Genomic DNA, 16978 nt, shown 5'->3' with positions numbered 1-16978 from the left:
AGGTAAGACCACATGCTCAGTAGCTAGGTAAGACCACATGCTCAGTAGCTAGGTAAGACCACATGCTCCCGGTGAGTGATACATCAATAAAGAAAAGGTTATCTGATCATTTATCAGTATACACTACAGAGTTGATGGCAGTGTTACTGGCATTACAGTGGATAGAGGAGAAGGGATTACCCCAAACTGTTATTGCATCCGATAGTTTTTCTGCACTTTCTAGCATTAGAACAGGCAGATCATCATCTAGAACAGATATCATCAATGAAATATTTATTGTATTGTACAGAATGAAAATTAAGGGTTTATTTACAACTTTCATTTGGGTTCCTGCCCATGCTGGTGTGGAGGGAAATGAGAAGGTGGATATTCTGGCCAAACAAGCACTTAAGATTACATATGTAGACCTACAGGTCCCAATGAGCAAAGCGGAAGTTAAATCATTCATCAGGACATATGCACAAACAACCTGGCAGGGGTATTGGGACATTAGTGAAACAGGAAGACATCTTTACAATATACAAAGCGGTGTTGGTGATGGGAGGAAGGTGGGCTTTAAACGTCGGGAAGAAAGTATCATTACTCGTCTTAGAATTGGACATACAGGTCTTAACTATTCATTATATAAGATAGGCAAACATTCTAATGGAAACTGCGTATACTGTCATCAGCCAGAAACTGTTGAGCATGTTCTAATTCATTGCAAGGAATACGACACCCAGAGAGAGCACCTTTTTCAGACACTTTGTAAGGCAGATCACCATGCATTTTCTTTGTCAGGGCTTTTGGGGACGCCAGCCGGCAAGGTATATCACTGTATTATGAAGTTTCTCAGAGAAATTGATTTGGTAAAGAGGATTTAGTTTTTTTTTTGTTTTTTTTTCTGCATATATCTCTCGTTCACACTCCAGTCCAGTTGGTGGCGGTAATGCACCTTTTAAGTTGGTTTGCCAACCGCCAATAAACCATAAAGAAGAAGAAGAAGAAGAAGACCACATGCTCAGTAGCTAGGTAAGGACTACATGAGCTAGCTAGCTGTTTCTCCAACTTCAGTAGTACAAGGCAGGATTAGCCGGGAGACTTCTTCTAAACAAGGGCGCACTTCTAACTTTGTGTGGAATACCTGCAGAACAGGGACATGGAAGTAGTTCTTTTGTAGATTATGGTGAACTAGTGTGTGTTGTAGCAGTGTTTTGCCATTGAGAATAAGCTAGCATGCTAACGGTTAGCCCCCTAGCCCCCTCATCTCGGCTAGCGACGTAGAAAGCCGTGCAGATTTTGACCAGCTCACCCGAAGACTGAAGGCAGGACACATTCAGGAAACCGTATCTCACTCTAAACAGCATGGATGTTTTTTTTCCAAGTTTCTATGTGTGTGGAAGCACCAGAGACACAAAATAACTCCCCAAATCCCAGAAAAAGTGATTTTTTCATAATACGGGCACTTTAACAACTCACGTTAGCAGTTGTTGTTTCCACTCGCCATCCATCTCGCCAGTCAAAACGATTCGATCTCCGAATGCGAATGAACGGACTCCATAGGAGGAAAAGTCATTCTTAAATGAGGCTCCTTTTCCAACTACAAGGTCAATATTGTGTTTCACTAACGACAAAACAACGAATTATCCGTGCATTTATGTGGAACTAAGCTTTAGGAGCTTTCCATCTTTACTCTCCTCCCTGTTACGTTGCATTCAGAGATCGACTATTCAGTAATCAGGAAATACCCTAAACATATTCTTAGTAAATCTTTTCAACCATTCCCCTCAAAGAACCGAGCAGGTCTGACTTGTTGCACCATCAAAATTTTCTCCAAAACTTGACGTCTTTTCCGCGTGGAGCTCGTATTTTTTTTTATATGATTCCCGAAAAACGACGGAGTTGGACGACGGCAAAACTACGTTAGGCGATTATCCTGGAAATGTGCTGGTGTTGATCCAGACCGAGGACACAATGAATGTAATAGAGTAGAATGAAATACTAAATGTGATGAGTCATCATATCACAATAGTCCCAAAGGGAATATTAGAGGAAGACTGCAGAGTATTTTAAAGGTCACAGTGTAGCACAACATGCAGTAAATAAATACTACTGTGTGTGTGTGTGTGTGTGTGTGTGTGTGTGTGTGTGTGTGTGTGTGTGTGTGTGTATGTGTGTGTGTGTGTGTGAGCGTGAGTGTGTGTGTGTGTGTGTGTGTGTGTGTGTGTGTGTGTGTGCGTGAATGCGTGTGTGTGAGAATGAGTGTGTGTGTGTGTGTGTGTGTGTGTGTATGTGTAGGCTATGCGTGAATGCGTGTGTGTGTGTATGAATGCATGTGATGTGTGTATGTGCGTGTGTGAATGAATGTGTGCGTGTGTGTGTGTGTGTGTGTGTGTGTGAATAAATGCGTGTGTGTGTGTGTGTGTGTGTGAGCGTGAGTGTGTGTGTGTGTGTGTGTGTGTATGTGTAGGCTATGCGTGAATGCGTGTGTGTGTGTGTGTGTGTGTGTGAGAATGAGTGTGTGTGTGTGTGTGTGTGTATGTGTGTGTGTGAATGAATGCGTGCGTGTGTGTGCGTGAGCGTGAATATGTGTGTGTGTGTGTGTGTGTGTGTGTGTGTGTGTTAAAACAGCTGTAATCAGAGTCCGACTCCTCCCTGATGCACATCAACAGAGAGAGAAAACCAGCTATAAAACACGCCACGGGTTGCCAGGTCTGACACGCCTTCACCCCCCCCAACATGCACTAAAACAACACACACACACCCCTTTACATGACCTCTGTTAACTCAGTGTGTGTGTGTGTGTGTGTGTGTGTGTGTGTGTGTGTGCGATTGGTTGAGCAGATGATCGGGCTGATTGATTGGTTTGGATAATAACACGTCTGCTGTCCGGCTCCGCTCGATCAAACTGCGGACTAACACAGCGTGACATGTAGGACGAGACGGACAAATCTATTCATCAAAACTGCAACACCACACATAAATACTACTATTAATACTTCTATAAAAACTACATGACTATATGTGTTGGAAACCGTTCCCTATATATCACAGAAATAGTTCCCAAAAAAATAGTGCAAAAGTTTGAATTCTCTGTTGTTAAATTCATTCACTAAATAGTCAACTATAAAATATCCACAATGCACAGCTAATGTGAGTCTACATACGATGTACACATAGACAGTAAAATTAATGGACAAAATGACGCTGTAGACTTGCAACGGAGACCAGTGAAGGATATTAGAAGATCTTTCCCGGTGATGGCTGAGCGTTACTGAGCAGCCTCCAACTGAGCTTGAAGACGTAGATGTGACGTGAGCAACCTGTCTGAAAGTTGGAAGTCTTCTGGTAGCTGTGCCAAGAGAAATCTCAATCATTCCCAATCTAGCAGAGATGGAGAGCGTAGGTATATGTAAGGAGATAACATAGACACAGGCTAATTATTGATCACTAAAATGATAGTTAACATTAGTAATTAAACTTAAACAGCTAATGGAAGTCCAAACTGCCTGAGAGCTTCTCCTGTACTATACGGTAATTCCTCTACTATGAGACAGTAAGTCTCGTGGTTATGACCCAATCGTTAGCCTATTTTTATAAAAACGTCTGCTACGGAGCCATAACGTGAGCTACAAGGTAATGGAGCCTTTTATACATTGTCGTGTTTCTTTAGAAATAAACAACGGACAAATAGAGTCTTTAAACTCTTCAGATGTAAAGTTATTCTCTGTCAAAGTGACGTCAAAATGAATGGCAGTCAATGGGATGCTAACGGGAGCTGATGGCTTGGTAGCATCAGAGTCTCCCCATAGGAGGTACGCTTTCAGGACGCTCGCTTACCCCCTTGGATGTACCCTACATTTTACTCCCGTATAACCACAATGCAATGCGGTCGTGTTTTCCCGGAGGGGAAGATGAAGCAGAAGTCACAGCGGAAACTGAAAAGTAAAAATGGAGTGGGCTTGTATATACAACCTTTTACTCTCCTCCTGAGTAGTGTTAATTTCGTCAGACGAGACGAGACTAAATATGTTTGTCAACGACCTTTTTTTCCATGACTAACCGGCAATTTCCACCAACTGTGGACCGTCTCCGTTGCAGAACGGCTGCGTGCTCCGCCGTCCGTCAACACACACCAGGTCCGGATTTCTTGCGGCACGGCTGCGGCCATGACTGACAGCTGAAGTCACGACGACCCACGAGATCTCACGAATTCACGTAGAATAGAACCACAAAACCAACACCAGTTAGTTTCCATCCAGAGGAGTAGAGGGGAAACTACTCTGAGCTGTGTTTTCAAGGTGTAGTGCAGGGAGATATGATCCGCCGTGAGCACGCTGGATTTTACTTTGAAAATTAACCGGATTTTTATTTTGTTTCTGTGCTCGACTTCCTGTCCCGCACTATCTGCCGTGTGCTGAATTACTGCGGAGCTCTCCGGCGTCCAGCAGAAATAGAAGCTCTGAGTATCTGCTCTGGAGGGCTGGGACCGCCGGAGCTGGGACGGAGTCGGGACGCAGACGTTCTGCAGTCAGTGGAAATACACACACTGACTTTAACGGAAACCTAATGACTCCGTCGACGTTCCGCAGACGTTCCGCAGACGTTCCGCAGACGTTCCGGAGACGTTCCGGAGACGTTCCGGAGACGTTCCGCATCCAGTGGAAATTGCGGGTTAGACAAGACGATGACGAGACTGCACCAATGTTCAAAAACGCTGACTCAGACTAAATTAACATGCATTATTGTTGACAAAAAAAGACGAGACTAAAATGTTTTGCATAAAATAAAAACTAAGATAAAATCTCTCTTCATTTTCGTCTACAATCGTCTCTACTTTTTCATCATGAGATAGAATATTCAGCTGTTACTAGGGTTGGGTACCGAGACTCGGTGCTAATACAGCACCAGTGCCTTAATGACCGTTATCTACCGGACCGAATGGCAACGCGGATTTCGGTGCCACTTAAATATCTGTGTTTCTCTCTGATGCTCCTAAACTGACGTTATAGGCAACCGAAACATCGCCGCATGTGACGCTAGTCAACACTACACTCAACAGCAGCTAACGTTAGCCTACCGCTAGCTAGTAGCTAGATTAAACACGGTTAAAATGCTGACAGCTAAACGGTGTAAAAGTGTGACTGTATTTCACTGGAGAGGATTCTAACACGGGACGTTCAACAGTCTGTCTGTAGCTGTAGATGTTGCGTTTACTTGAAACTCACCTCACCTGCCTCGTGCTGCATTCAAAGTTATTGTAAAATACCCATTTCCCATCCAGTGGTTGTCGTTTAACAGGAATTTACTGGTGAAATACGGAAGAGGCTCGATATTTGGTCGCATTTTACGTACAATGATAATGACAAAAAAAATCTGAATGTGTCATTATAACTATTTGACTGAAATGGTTATCAGAAATAATCTCAGAAATAATTTGTTATTTAAAGAAGGACTAAAATGTTTTGACTAAAACTAGACTAAAATGACGAGACTTTTAGTCGACTAAAACTTACACTGTAAATTCTAACATTCAAATTAATAAGAAATGGTAAGTGGGGTTGACTTAGTTTTGACCAATCTGCTGAGAACACTCACTTTATTTGAGGTGTACAGAGGTATAGAGCGAAAATGCAAACCATTATTTTACTGCAGAGCCCAAGCACTCTTGTTTTACTTTAAATATGTTAAATGGTAGTTTGCTATTTGAATGCCAGATAATTAAAAATAAAGAAATGCTGTGATTGATATAAACCAACCTTCTCATTTCATTCTTTCAAATAGATTTTTTTTACATAGATGTAAGTATTTTTCAGTCTGTAAACTGAACCAGAAAACTAGTACAAGTAAAAGTAGTACTAAGTAGTGCTCACTTAAAAAATGTGAGCTAATTAAGTATCATTTACTTAGAATAAACAAGTTGTATTCACTTAAAAATGTAAGTTTATTAGGTATTGCTTGCTAAGAATAATTAAGCTGCACTAATTTACCATTACTAGTTCATTGAACTTAGTTTTTTCAAGGCAATGAGTTTGCGTACATTTTTTAAGTAAAGTCAACTTGTCAAAATTTACAGTGTAACTTACAAAAAAAGATGTGTGAATGACTAAATATGACTAAAACTAACAAGGACATTTGGCACAAGACAAAGACTAAATGAAAAATAGGTGACAAAATTAACACTCGCTTTGTTTCAGGGACGTATAAGAAGTATTTTAGTTTGGATTTGTTTACATGATGCTGGGCGCGCGCGCGCTTCCGTCACACAAATAACCGGTGCATCTCCTGACACAGCGATGATTTCTGTGTCTGAAATCTTGTTTGGGTGTTCCCTCTATAGTTCACTATTTAATAAACACTACACTCTAAAGGTTGTTTTATGCTGCTGCGTCAACTCCTACGGCGTCGTGACCCTTTGTTTCGCCTTTTCTTGCTTAGATTTTGTAAAAAGTATCGAGAAATAGAGGTTTATCGGTGTGTTAAGCCCCCAACGTCTCGTTCCAGGCAGCGCTGCCTAGAAGGCACTAGGATTAGGCAATGGTTATGGTTATGGTTAAGGTTATGGTTATGGTTAGGGTTAGGTGCCTTTAAGTCAACAGTCGCAGCACTGCCTGGAAGGAGACGTTGGGGGCTTAAAACACCATTGAGCGAAATAGACACAGATCCATTGACCTAGTTACTGTAACCAGAAAATAAGTCTGAGGTTATGTGCGAGGTGTCTGCCAGCCAGTTTATGTTATGTTAGCAAGCAAACTTTAGCACAGCTGCCCACAAAGTACTGCTTGCTGGCGAAGTGCTAATTTAAAAACGTTATAGACACTTATAGACACTTTACAAACGGATAACCCCGTCATTGTAACCAAAATATGTCTGAGTTTATTTGCAAAGCTGATGTCAGTGAACTAGCATGTTGCTACTTCCCACAGTAGGCTGCTTGAACTATCAACACACAGGACCAGTTGACCAATCACAGTCCTTGCGGTCTGCGTCGCCTCGATGCAAAGTTACACATTTTTGGAGGTGCACGTCGAGCTACGGCGGAGGCTCGGAGGGGGGTTCGCATCGACGCAGAGGGGTCTGCGGGGGTACGCTGTCGATTCGATGCAGAAGCATAAACAGCCTTAAGAAATATCTCTGCATTGTTTGGGCTGGATTATTATTTTTTTAAAGACCTGCTTCATGTAGTTCTACTGGAACATAGGGTCAGTTTCAGCAAATATAACAGAAAGTTAGTTTTATAAGTCTTACCTACTGCACCTTTAATGTTGAAGTGTTGCTCTAAGTTTGAAAGAGTAATAAAAACTCCAAAGAGTAGGTTTAACGTTTGAGGTGTAACTTTTGAATTCATGAATTAAATGGTACTTCATATATAGGAAAGGTGGTCCGGATGTTTTGTTGTTCGCCCAATAGGAAAACAGGGCAGACGTAGCCAATCAGAGGCCTGCCTTTTATCCTGCAAGGAGACAGCAAACAGAGAAGCGTATTGTGATTTTCTGTAATGTCAAATTCTCTCTTTCTTTCTCCCCCATCCCTTCGTCTTTTCCTTCCCTCCTCTTCCTCTTCCTCTTCCTCTTCCTCTTCCCTTTCCTCCGGCAGTCTCCGTGTTGCAGACGGTGCTGGTCAGCGCTGGTCAATGTGACTCTGTGTTTAAAGGTTTCTCAGACTGTCTGCTTCAGTTGGGGGAGAACATGGCCAACTATCCCCAGGACCTGGACGACAGGGACAACCTGCACAAGATCTGCAGGTTTGTACACACACACACACACACACACACACACACACACAAACTTATGCACACAATCGTATGATATGCTATTCAATGTGATGCATACAGCTATAAAGACGTGGAACACACATGAATGATATTGCATTGCTTTTAGCGTAGCTAAATGAGCCAATGCATCATGAGAACAGCGTGATTAGTAGGTGTAGCAGGCCCTTTCTAACCCTATCTATCCATGAGGCTGATAACCGCTGAGAACAGCCATTAAATGCTAAATGATGACATTTGACTCGTGAGTCTTGATCTAACAGAGAAAATAATATGAGTGATTTAACTGCAGACCCTGAGGGGGAAACTGAGGTTTGAGGGTGTAGAGTTGGGTGGGTGGAGTGTGCATATGTGCAAGGCAGGGGGTGTGGAGGGTTTACTTGCTAGACATCTGACCCACCCCTCCCCCCGCCCATCAGCTACACCTCCTTTAATCCCCCTTTTCATCCCACCACCCAAACCGGGTGGGCACCAGATGGCCCGCTGCAGCAAGAAGCCCCCACCCCTCCACACACATGATTTTTTAATTTAGTGACAGCTCCATCACAGCGGTGTCGAGGCGTGGCAGGAGGCACACACACACACACACACACACACACACACACACACACACAGGCGTTAATTGCTCAGAGATGTAGCATCGACACGACTTGGTTCAGAAGGTCAACATCAATAAGAGCAGATTGGAAGATTGGATTAGATACGCTGCACATGTGTGTGTGTGTGTGTGTGTGTGTGTGTGTGTGTGGTGTGTGTGTGTGTGTGTGTGTGTGTGTGTGTGTGTGTGTGTGTGTGTGTGTGTGTGGCAGCAGGCCGCATGGTGTCATCTTTACATCAAGTGGGAGGAGGTTGGAGTAAGAAAAAAAAAGATGAACAGATGAGAGACAAAAAAAAGAGCGAGCCCTGAAGAGAGACAAAGAATATTGGGATTAAACACAGAATAAAATAACTAAATAAAAGTAAAAAAGGACAGAATAATTAAGGCAAAGAGGAAGTAAGAGAGGGAGGAGAAACTAGGGAGGAGGATGGGGCTTCAGTATGAATAAAACATGGAAATAATGAAGGAAAAGAAGGAGATACGGGGGGGAGGGGGGGGGGGGGGGAAGGAGGGAAGAGGGAGAGAGGCACGGTTGAAAAGAAGAATAAAAGGGAGGGAATGAAAAACAGGAAATGAAAAGGGAAATAAATGAGGATGGGGAGCGAGGGAGAAGAAAAAGGGAAGGATGAAGGGTGGGGGAGGGAACTATAAGGAAGGGAAGGAGATACAGGAAAGTGGTACAAAGGGAGGAAGGGAAGAGTGAAAGAGGGGAAGAGGCATGAAAGGAAAGAAGAAATAAAAAGGCAGGGCAGGACAGAAAATAAAGGAAGGAGGATAGGAAGTAAGGGAGAAGGGCAGATTTATTTATATAGCACATTTTAGCAACAAGGCAATTTAAAGTGCTCTACTTAAAACCTTAAAGAGCCGTTAAAAACATTATTAAAATGGGGTCATCCCAATGGTCCCACAGCCCAATGGTCCAACAGCCCTATGTTCCCACAGCCCAATGGTCCCACAGCCCTATGTTCCCACAGCCCAATGGTCCAACAGCCCTATGTTCCCACAGCCCTATGTTCTCACAGCACTATGGTCCCACAGCCCTATGGTCCCACAGCCCTATGTTCCCACAGCCCTATGTTCCCACAGCCCAATGGTCCCACAGCCCTATGTTCCCACAGCCCTATGTTCCCACAGCCCAATGGTCCCACAGCCCAATGGTCCCACAGCCCTATGGTCCCACAGCCCTATGGTCCCACAGCCCTATGTTCTCACAGCCCAATGGTCCCACAGCCCTATGGTCCAACAGCCCTATGGTCCCACAGCCCAATGGTCCCACAGCCCTATGGTCCCACAGCCCTATGGTCCCACAGCCCTATGGTCCCACAGCCCTATGGTCCCACAGCCCAATGGTCCCACAGCCCTATGGTCCCACAGCCCAATGGTCCCACAGCCCTATGTTCCCACAGCCCAATGGTCCAACAGCCCTATGTTCCCACAGCCCAATGGTCCCACAGCCCTATGTTCTCACAGCCCAATGGTCCCACAGCCCTATGTTCCCACAGCCCAATGGTCCCACAGCCCTATGTTCTCACAGCCCAATGGTCCCACAGCCCTATGTTCTCACAGCCCTATGGTCCAACAGCCCTATGTTCCCACGGCCCTATGTTCCCACAGCCCTATGGTCCCACAGCCCTATGGTCCCACAGCCCTATGTTCCCACAGCCCTATGGTCCCACAGCCCTATGTTCCCACAGCCCTATGGTCCCACAGCCCAATGGTCCCACAGCCCTATGGTCCCACAGCACTATGGTCCCACAGCCCTATGTTCTCACAGCTCTATGGTCCAACAGCCCAATGTTCCCACAGCCCTATGGTCCCACATTTCTAGGACATTTTCAATATTGTATTCCTACATTTCCCTTCAATTTAAGCCCTATCCTCCCACAACATTTTTTTAGGGTAAGGGGTTAGGCTTAGGGGTTAGGGGGATACAATCTGATACAAATTTATGAAAAAGGAAATATGGGAACATAGGGCCTAATTTACAGTGAAAACATTTTTTCTTAGAAATGTGGGAACATAGGGAACATACTCCCATTAAAACAGCTTAAATAGCACCATAATAGTAGGCTATGGTTTGGTGGACTGGTAGAAATAACCATAATGTACGTTTTAAAGGTACTCCCTTGAACAGGTTCCTATGACATCACTACACTCATTGAATTTGGTTGTTTTATTCAATTTTATAACATTTGAAGAAAAAGATAAAAGAAAGTTCAAAAAGTTCGGAAACAAATGACCAGCCGATGGTCTCCTAATTTCGTACGATATCATACAGACTGGTTCGTGCATTGATAGTTTAGATACGAGGATGGAAAACCTGTGTGTTGTATAATGGCTCGGACAAACCAAGCTGATAATCGGCCGTTGGACAGTCTGGGAGGTCGGTGACTTGAGTCTGTTCGGTGTGTTCCGTGCCGTCGTCCGTCCAAGGGGCTGTCGGCCTTCATTTTGGCTGATTTGACATGTATAATCGGCGGGGCGGGCACTGCCGGCAGTCAGACTCAAACGACCCATCTGATTGGTGGAGAGCTAACCAGGAAACGAGGAGCGGGATGAGCGTGGCCAGAGTCTCTCAAAATCTGACGAAAATCTTTTAAACTGACCTTTGTCGATCTGAAATGAAGACAGATTCAGCAACTGCACGGCCTATTTCTCTCTTAAAATGTTTTCAGAAACACGTTTCGGTGAACTATTTTAGTCCAATATGAGATCGTAGTCTGAACGAGCCGCCATGACAGTCTGGCTGTGAATTTCCAGAGAAACCAGACCCACATGGCGCGTTCGTCCAATCAGCTGCCGGTTTTCATTTTTGGGGGACAATACAGATTAGCGCCGCCTGCTGTTATGGAGACGTATTACATCTCGTCTCTTCGGTGTTCTGAGGAACTTTTCTGACCAACTCGGGGAGACTGATCAGTCCAACTGCCTTTTCTGCCGACGGTTGGCCATTGGCTCGGTGTCTCTGGGCCTTTAGGGGTTAGGGGGATAAAATCTGATACAAATTTATGAAAAAGGAAATGTGGGAACATAGGGCCTAATTTTGGGGAAAAAAATCTTACAAATGTGGGAACTGTGGGTACATAGGGGCCTAATTTTGAAAAGAATCTTAGAAATGTGGGAACATATGCACGCTCCTATTAAAACAGCTTAAATAGCACCATAATAGTATAGTTTGGTGGACTGGTTGAAACAACCATAATGTATGTTTTAAAGGCACTCCCTTGAACGTCATCGCAAGAAAAGTTATGCACAACAATTTGTAAGATATCCTTAGATTAGGGGTTAGGTGCCTTGAAGTCCATGTTGGTTGTTTAAAACACCATCGATCCCAATCGTCTGGTTATGGTTTGGAGGATTTGCTGAAACAACTATAATACGTAATGTTTTTCATTGGAGAATAATTTCCCTAGAAAAATAAAGAAAGAACATGACCTTGCTGGAAGTTGGTATATACTCATGAAAAAGACTCATGAAGAAATATGCTCAGATAAGAGGCTGCCACAACTTGTTTTACTGGAAATATAAACTTCACCGGCTGTGTCTTCATAAGCTTTTCCCTCGCTGTGTTGCCAGATTCTGGGATGGCTTCCACTCTTGGCTCTGCCTCTTGAGTAGACGATGCATTTAGTTTAAAACCATGCCTCCCACTGCAGTCATAAGCTTGTGGTGTTAACGCTTGCTGTGTTTTCTCTCCTGCCAGTTACTGGGATAACTTCCACTCCTGTGCCACGACGGCGCTGGCCGACTGCCAGGAGGGAGCGACGGACATCTGGGAGAAACTGAAAAAGGAATCCCGCAGCCTGTATTTCCGTGGGAGTTTGTTTGAACTCTGTGGCGGCGGCAATGCAGCCCCCAGATCGGCCGACGCCAGGGGCCTCGCCTTGGTCCTAACCACACTGCCAACCATACTGACTTGGCTGGCGTTTTAACAAAAAACAAAACAAAGGAGAAAACATAACAACGGCAACAACAAAAAAACACAACGAAGAAAATAAAAGAAATCCACAAATGAAAAAAGAAAATAGAAAACAGAGTGATAGCTACTCTTCGAAACTGAAAAAAAAACAACAACAACTGAGTTTGAATTCATCTGCAGAAAAACTACACACCCAAAATGGATTTTTACTACATCTCCGTATACGGCGGCCTGGTTTTGCCTTCCTGGGACATCTGCAGGCCGTCCTCCTGGAGCGCTCATCCAATCACACGCTGACCCGACCCGGAGGTCGATAACATGAAATATTCAACGCGCCATCGAGCTGGAAATGATGACAATGATGAAAATTTGATGGATCCTCGCCCTGCTTACAATCGTGGAATTACACAGTATTAAAGTCAACCATGAATTATTGATGTTTAGTAGGCTAGGCCTAGACAGCGCTCTGTGGCTGCTGGGTGCTGACACAATATCAGGCGCCACATTAGGGTTCCCATATAGCCTGAGGTACACACTCAATATCAGGCACTACATTAGGGTTCCCATATAGCCTGAGGTACACACTCAATATCAGGCACTACATTAGGGTTTCCCATATAGCATGAGGTACACACTCATGTGTAACGTGAGGCCGAAGCTTAGCGCCACAAAATCAATAGCTGCATCTCATGTCCCTTAAATTGCATCCCCGACTCCTCCACTTGCCTTGAGTCTTAGTTCTTGCCACCGAGGAGGCACAGGAGAGACACGAGGAAATCATGCGAGGAGAGAGGCAACAACCAAATGTGTTTTTAGAGGGATATGTCCTTTCCTCGTCAGCGTCACGTGAATTCGTCAGCTGTACAGGCGGAGTTATCAACTCCTTAAGCTGCATGGCTTCCAGGAAGGCTGCTCTCTGTTTCCTAGCCTATGGCTCCTCGATGCTCGCTCCTCGCGAGCAGAAATAAGAGCTTTGAGACGGCCTTCACTGAGGAGGAACAGATCAATGCTGCGTTCCAGACACATTTTTTAGCCCATAAGTTACGACTTCAAGTCACGACTCACGACTCGGTAGCGTTCCAGGCAAAGTCACGACAAACCCTTCTAGCTAGCGTTAGCTAGCGGCTACCTAACGTTGACGTTAGCTAGTGCTAGCTAGTGCTAGCTGATACTAGCGATTTCTAGTCGGCGACATATTTTGGGCTTCATTTAATAAACATAACCTGTAGTAGTACACAATCGTATGTGTATTGTTTTGATTACAATGTGCACAATTACTTTACGTTGCCTATTTATGTCTATTTCTCACCGTTAATCACCGGCGTCTGTACAGCATCAACAGGGGGTCGCCATTGTTGTTTATGTGTGTGTGACGTCAAAAACTGTAACTGGGAGTTGCCTGGAACGCAGCACAACGTCCGGTTCAGCCGAAGACTGAGGAGTCGAGGAGCTATCAAATTAGCGACATGAGATGCAGCTATAAAGACAAGCCGAGGCCTAGTGCTCATTTCAGACCAGTCGCCTCATTTCCATCACAGACAGTTTTTTCCTTTTTCTTTTTTTAATCGCGCCAAAGTTGACTGTGTTGAGCCCGGTAGGTTTGATGGACTGAATGCTTGATGGTGCTGTAATATTTGTATCCTTATTTGCTGTTTATTGTGCTCAGGCCATGGTCACACCAGCTTTTATCACAGCGGCATTTAGTGCCAGGTTTTAATACGTTGGTGGACTTTTACAGGTACATTTGTGGCATTGACTACTAGTTCTGACATTTGACCCACGCGGCATGGCTTCCAGTCAATCGTGTGCCAGCAGTAGGCGTGTTTTGAAATTTATAGTATTTAACGTTTGGTTGTTGAACTGGCTAGCTTGCCGCCCCGCGCTAGCTTCAATTTATAACAATCAATGCCACGTTAAGAAATCTTGCTCTGCCGGTTTTTGGTGTGACCATAGCCTTGTTTTTTTTTCCCACCAAAACTCTGCAGGGAAGTAGTTCAGAGTTAAAAAAAAAAAAAAAAAAAAAAAACCTGCTTTTCATTAGAGAACAGTTGTTAGACTGATGTTAATTTGCATGATGTCAGTTCAGACAGTCTCGAAACATTTCAGGAAATTAGCACAAATAAAAAAAAAAAAGGTAGCCTGGTTGACACCAGATCTTTCCCAGTTGTAACTGAGAGTGGGTCTGGGGAAGCTTCATTCACAGCCCATTTCCAAAGGGGCGTCACCAACGGACGCCGCTCAAATGCCTCTGGGTGCAATTGGATAGTCCTTCAACCAATCAGACCAACGATCCGGGTGATGTAGCAGCGACAGCGGCATCAACGGGTCGCTGTGCTACGGTGGCTGTCATGTTGAATGTAAACAAGAAGCTGCTTGCCGTCGCTGCGCTATCGTCATTGTGTAAAGCCCGCCTCAATGATTGTGATTGGTGCCTTGGAAATGGTGATTTGGAAAAAATGGAAATGGGCTTGAATGGGCTCTTGGCCAGACGGACTTGCAGAGCAAATCTCAAATTTGCAGGAAGTTCGTCAGGGTTTTCCCAGGCTAAAAAAAAGGTTTAATCGACTCAAAAGCAACCTTAATCCCGTCTGCCTGGTAGACAGATTTACTGATGCTAACTCGGGTTAAATCTCAACCAAAATCGACACCCAAGAGCCCGGTCAAATATCTGGCATCATTGCTAAAGACAGGTGGATATGCAGGGGCCTGTTAGCGGTTAAAATAGATTGGTTCAGATAAATCTATTTTTAATTTTAGCAGTTAAAAGCAAATAAAGATAAGTTACGGTTGAGTTTAGCTAAAACAGATTGATGAAACATACGTAGCTAATGGTTTAGTTTAGCACCTGGAACAAACAGTCAGTTTAACTAACAGTTTGATTTAGCTTCCCTCAACTAATCTGGCTGCTAACAGGCTAAAACAGACAACGTTTGGGTTAGCAGCTAAATGCTATCCGGATAGCTAACCACTTGGTTTAGCTTCTAAACCAGATGGATGAAGGCTAGCTAATGGTTAAGTATAGCTTAACCACCTAGAACAGATTGATTTTAAGATAGCTAATAGTTTGATTTAGCTAAACTGAACTAATCTGGTTTGGCTGCTAACATTTTAGAAGCTAAAACAGACAATGTTTTGGGTTAGCAGCTAAATGAGATTGTGTCAGGTTAGCTAACCACGTTGTTTTGTCACTAACCCAGATTAGAGCAGGGTAGCTAACATTTAAGAAGCTAAAACAGACCATGTTTTGGGTTAGCAGCTAAATGAGATTGTGTCAGGTTAGCTAACTACTTTGATTAGCAGCTAACACAGATTAGAGCAGGGTAGCTAACATTTAAGAGGCTAAAACAGACAATGTTTTGGGTTAGCAACTAAATGGGATTGTGTCAGATTAGCTAACCACGCTGTTTAGCAGCTAACCCAGATTAGATCAACTGAGTTTAGCATCTAAACCACATGGATGAAGGCTAGCTAATGGTTTAGTTTAGTGTCATAAAACAGATCATGTTAGCCAACAGTTTGATTAAGCTAACCTGAAATAATCTTTAAAGAGTTTGGTGAAGCTTTTTTTTAATTCTGGTTAAATTGATGAAAACCTTTCCTTGAAGTAGAAAATGTGTTGAGTATTAAACTCAGGTTCAGAGGTCATCAGAGTTTAAGTTTAATGTCTTAATTGTATAAACTAAAGTAGTTGTCGACAAACATTTCGGCCGTTTCTACCTTTACGTTGTGCTTATTTCCTGAAATCCAACGAGAAAAGTCCAGAGTGTAAACCGTAGAAACATCCGTCTGAAATAATTATAATAATCAAGGATTATTTTGGAAAAATAGAAACACATTAGAATTAACTTTAGTTCATGTTGGTGATGTATTTCCCTCCGTTCCTTCGCTCAGCAGAACCATGTGTTAGAAATGAATGAATCTGTTACTGAGAGAAGATATTTTTAAACGCTGACAGCAATACGAAGACGTGACTCCACGGAACAGTGTAGCTATAAAAAAAAAATCTAACCGTGGCTGAAGACAGATATGACTGTTGCCATTTAGTACATCCCCTCCTTTTCATTCACCATTCTAGACGACCTTAGAGGCGATTTATCAACCCGTTCTCATTCCCAACTCGTAAAATACGGACGCTTGGTCAGAGTCTCTCGGCGTTAGATACCGACGCAAAAATCTCCCTTCAGTGTCTGTACGGGACGCACTGGGCAGAACAGCAGCTATGTGGCGCTGTAAGATGACGTAGTATTAAGAGAGACAACGGTAGAGAGTAGTATGAAAGCCCGAAATTTCGCATAAGGAAGTCTGTTGGGGGGGTGGATGGGTCAAACAACACAGGACTTTCCCCCAGGAGACCGCGGTTCATGTCCCGTTCTTGTCCTGTGTGTCACGGAAACGTTCATTCTGTAACCCTAACCCACCATCTTTTCCTAAACCTAACTGTCCCGTTCTTGTGCTGCATGCCAGTTAAATGTACGTCCAGATCCAGAGCGCCTAAACATGACGCCAAAGGACTGGACACCAGTCCAGAGAGCGTCAAACAGTGACGTCAAGAGTCCCAACGCTATGTTTATAGTGAATAACAAACGCCAAAGGATGCTTTCTTCTTTCTTAAACCCAACCGTCCCGTTCTTCTTTACCTAAACCCAACTGTCCCGTTCTTCTTTACCTAAACCCAACCGTCCCGTTCTTCTTTATCTAAACCCAACTGTCC

The 16978-nt window shown here is 43.8% G+C and overlaps 1 protein-coding gene across 1 annotated transcript in view; it reads left to right on the top strand.

The window, feature by feature from the left end:
* LOC116053722 (neuritin) overlaps positions 1-12287 on the top strand; it is a 17998-nt gene extending 5711 nt beyond the window's left edge. The window contains exons 2-3 of the mRNA XM_031304849.2: positions 7576-7723; positions 12052-12287. Coding sequence (XP_031160709.1) covers positions 7576-7723; positions 12052-12280 — 377 coding nt within the window. The 3' untranslated portion in view covers positions 12281-12287. The remainder of the gene's footprint in view (positions 1-7575; positions 7724-12051) is intronic.
* Positions 12288-16978: the final 4691 nt, after the last annotated feature.

This window comes from Sander lucioperca, chromosome 23 (genome assembly GCF_008315115.2).
Source record: "Sander lucioperca isolate FBNREF2018 chromosome 23, SLUC_FBN_1.2, whole genome shotgun sequence".
NCBI lineage: Eukaryota > Metazoa > Chordata > Actinopteri > Perciformes > Percidae > Sander > Sander lucioperca.
Note: the sequence above shows the minus strand (reverse complement) of the source record. Positions and strands in the feature narration are given on the sequence as shown.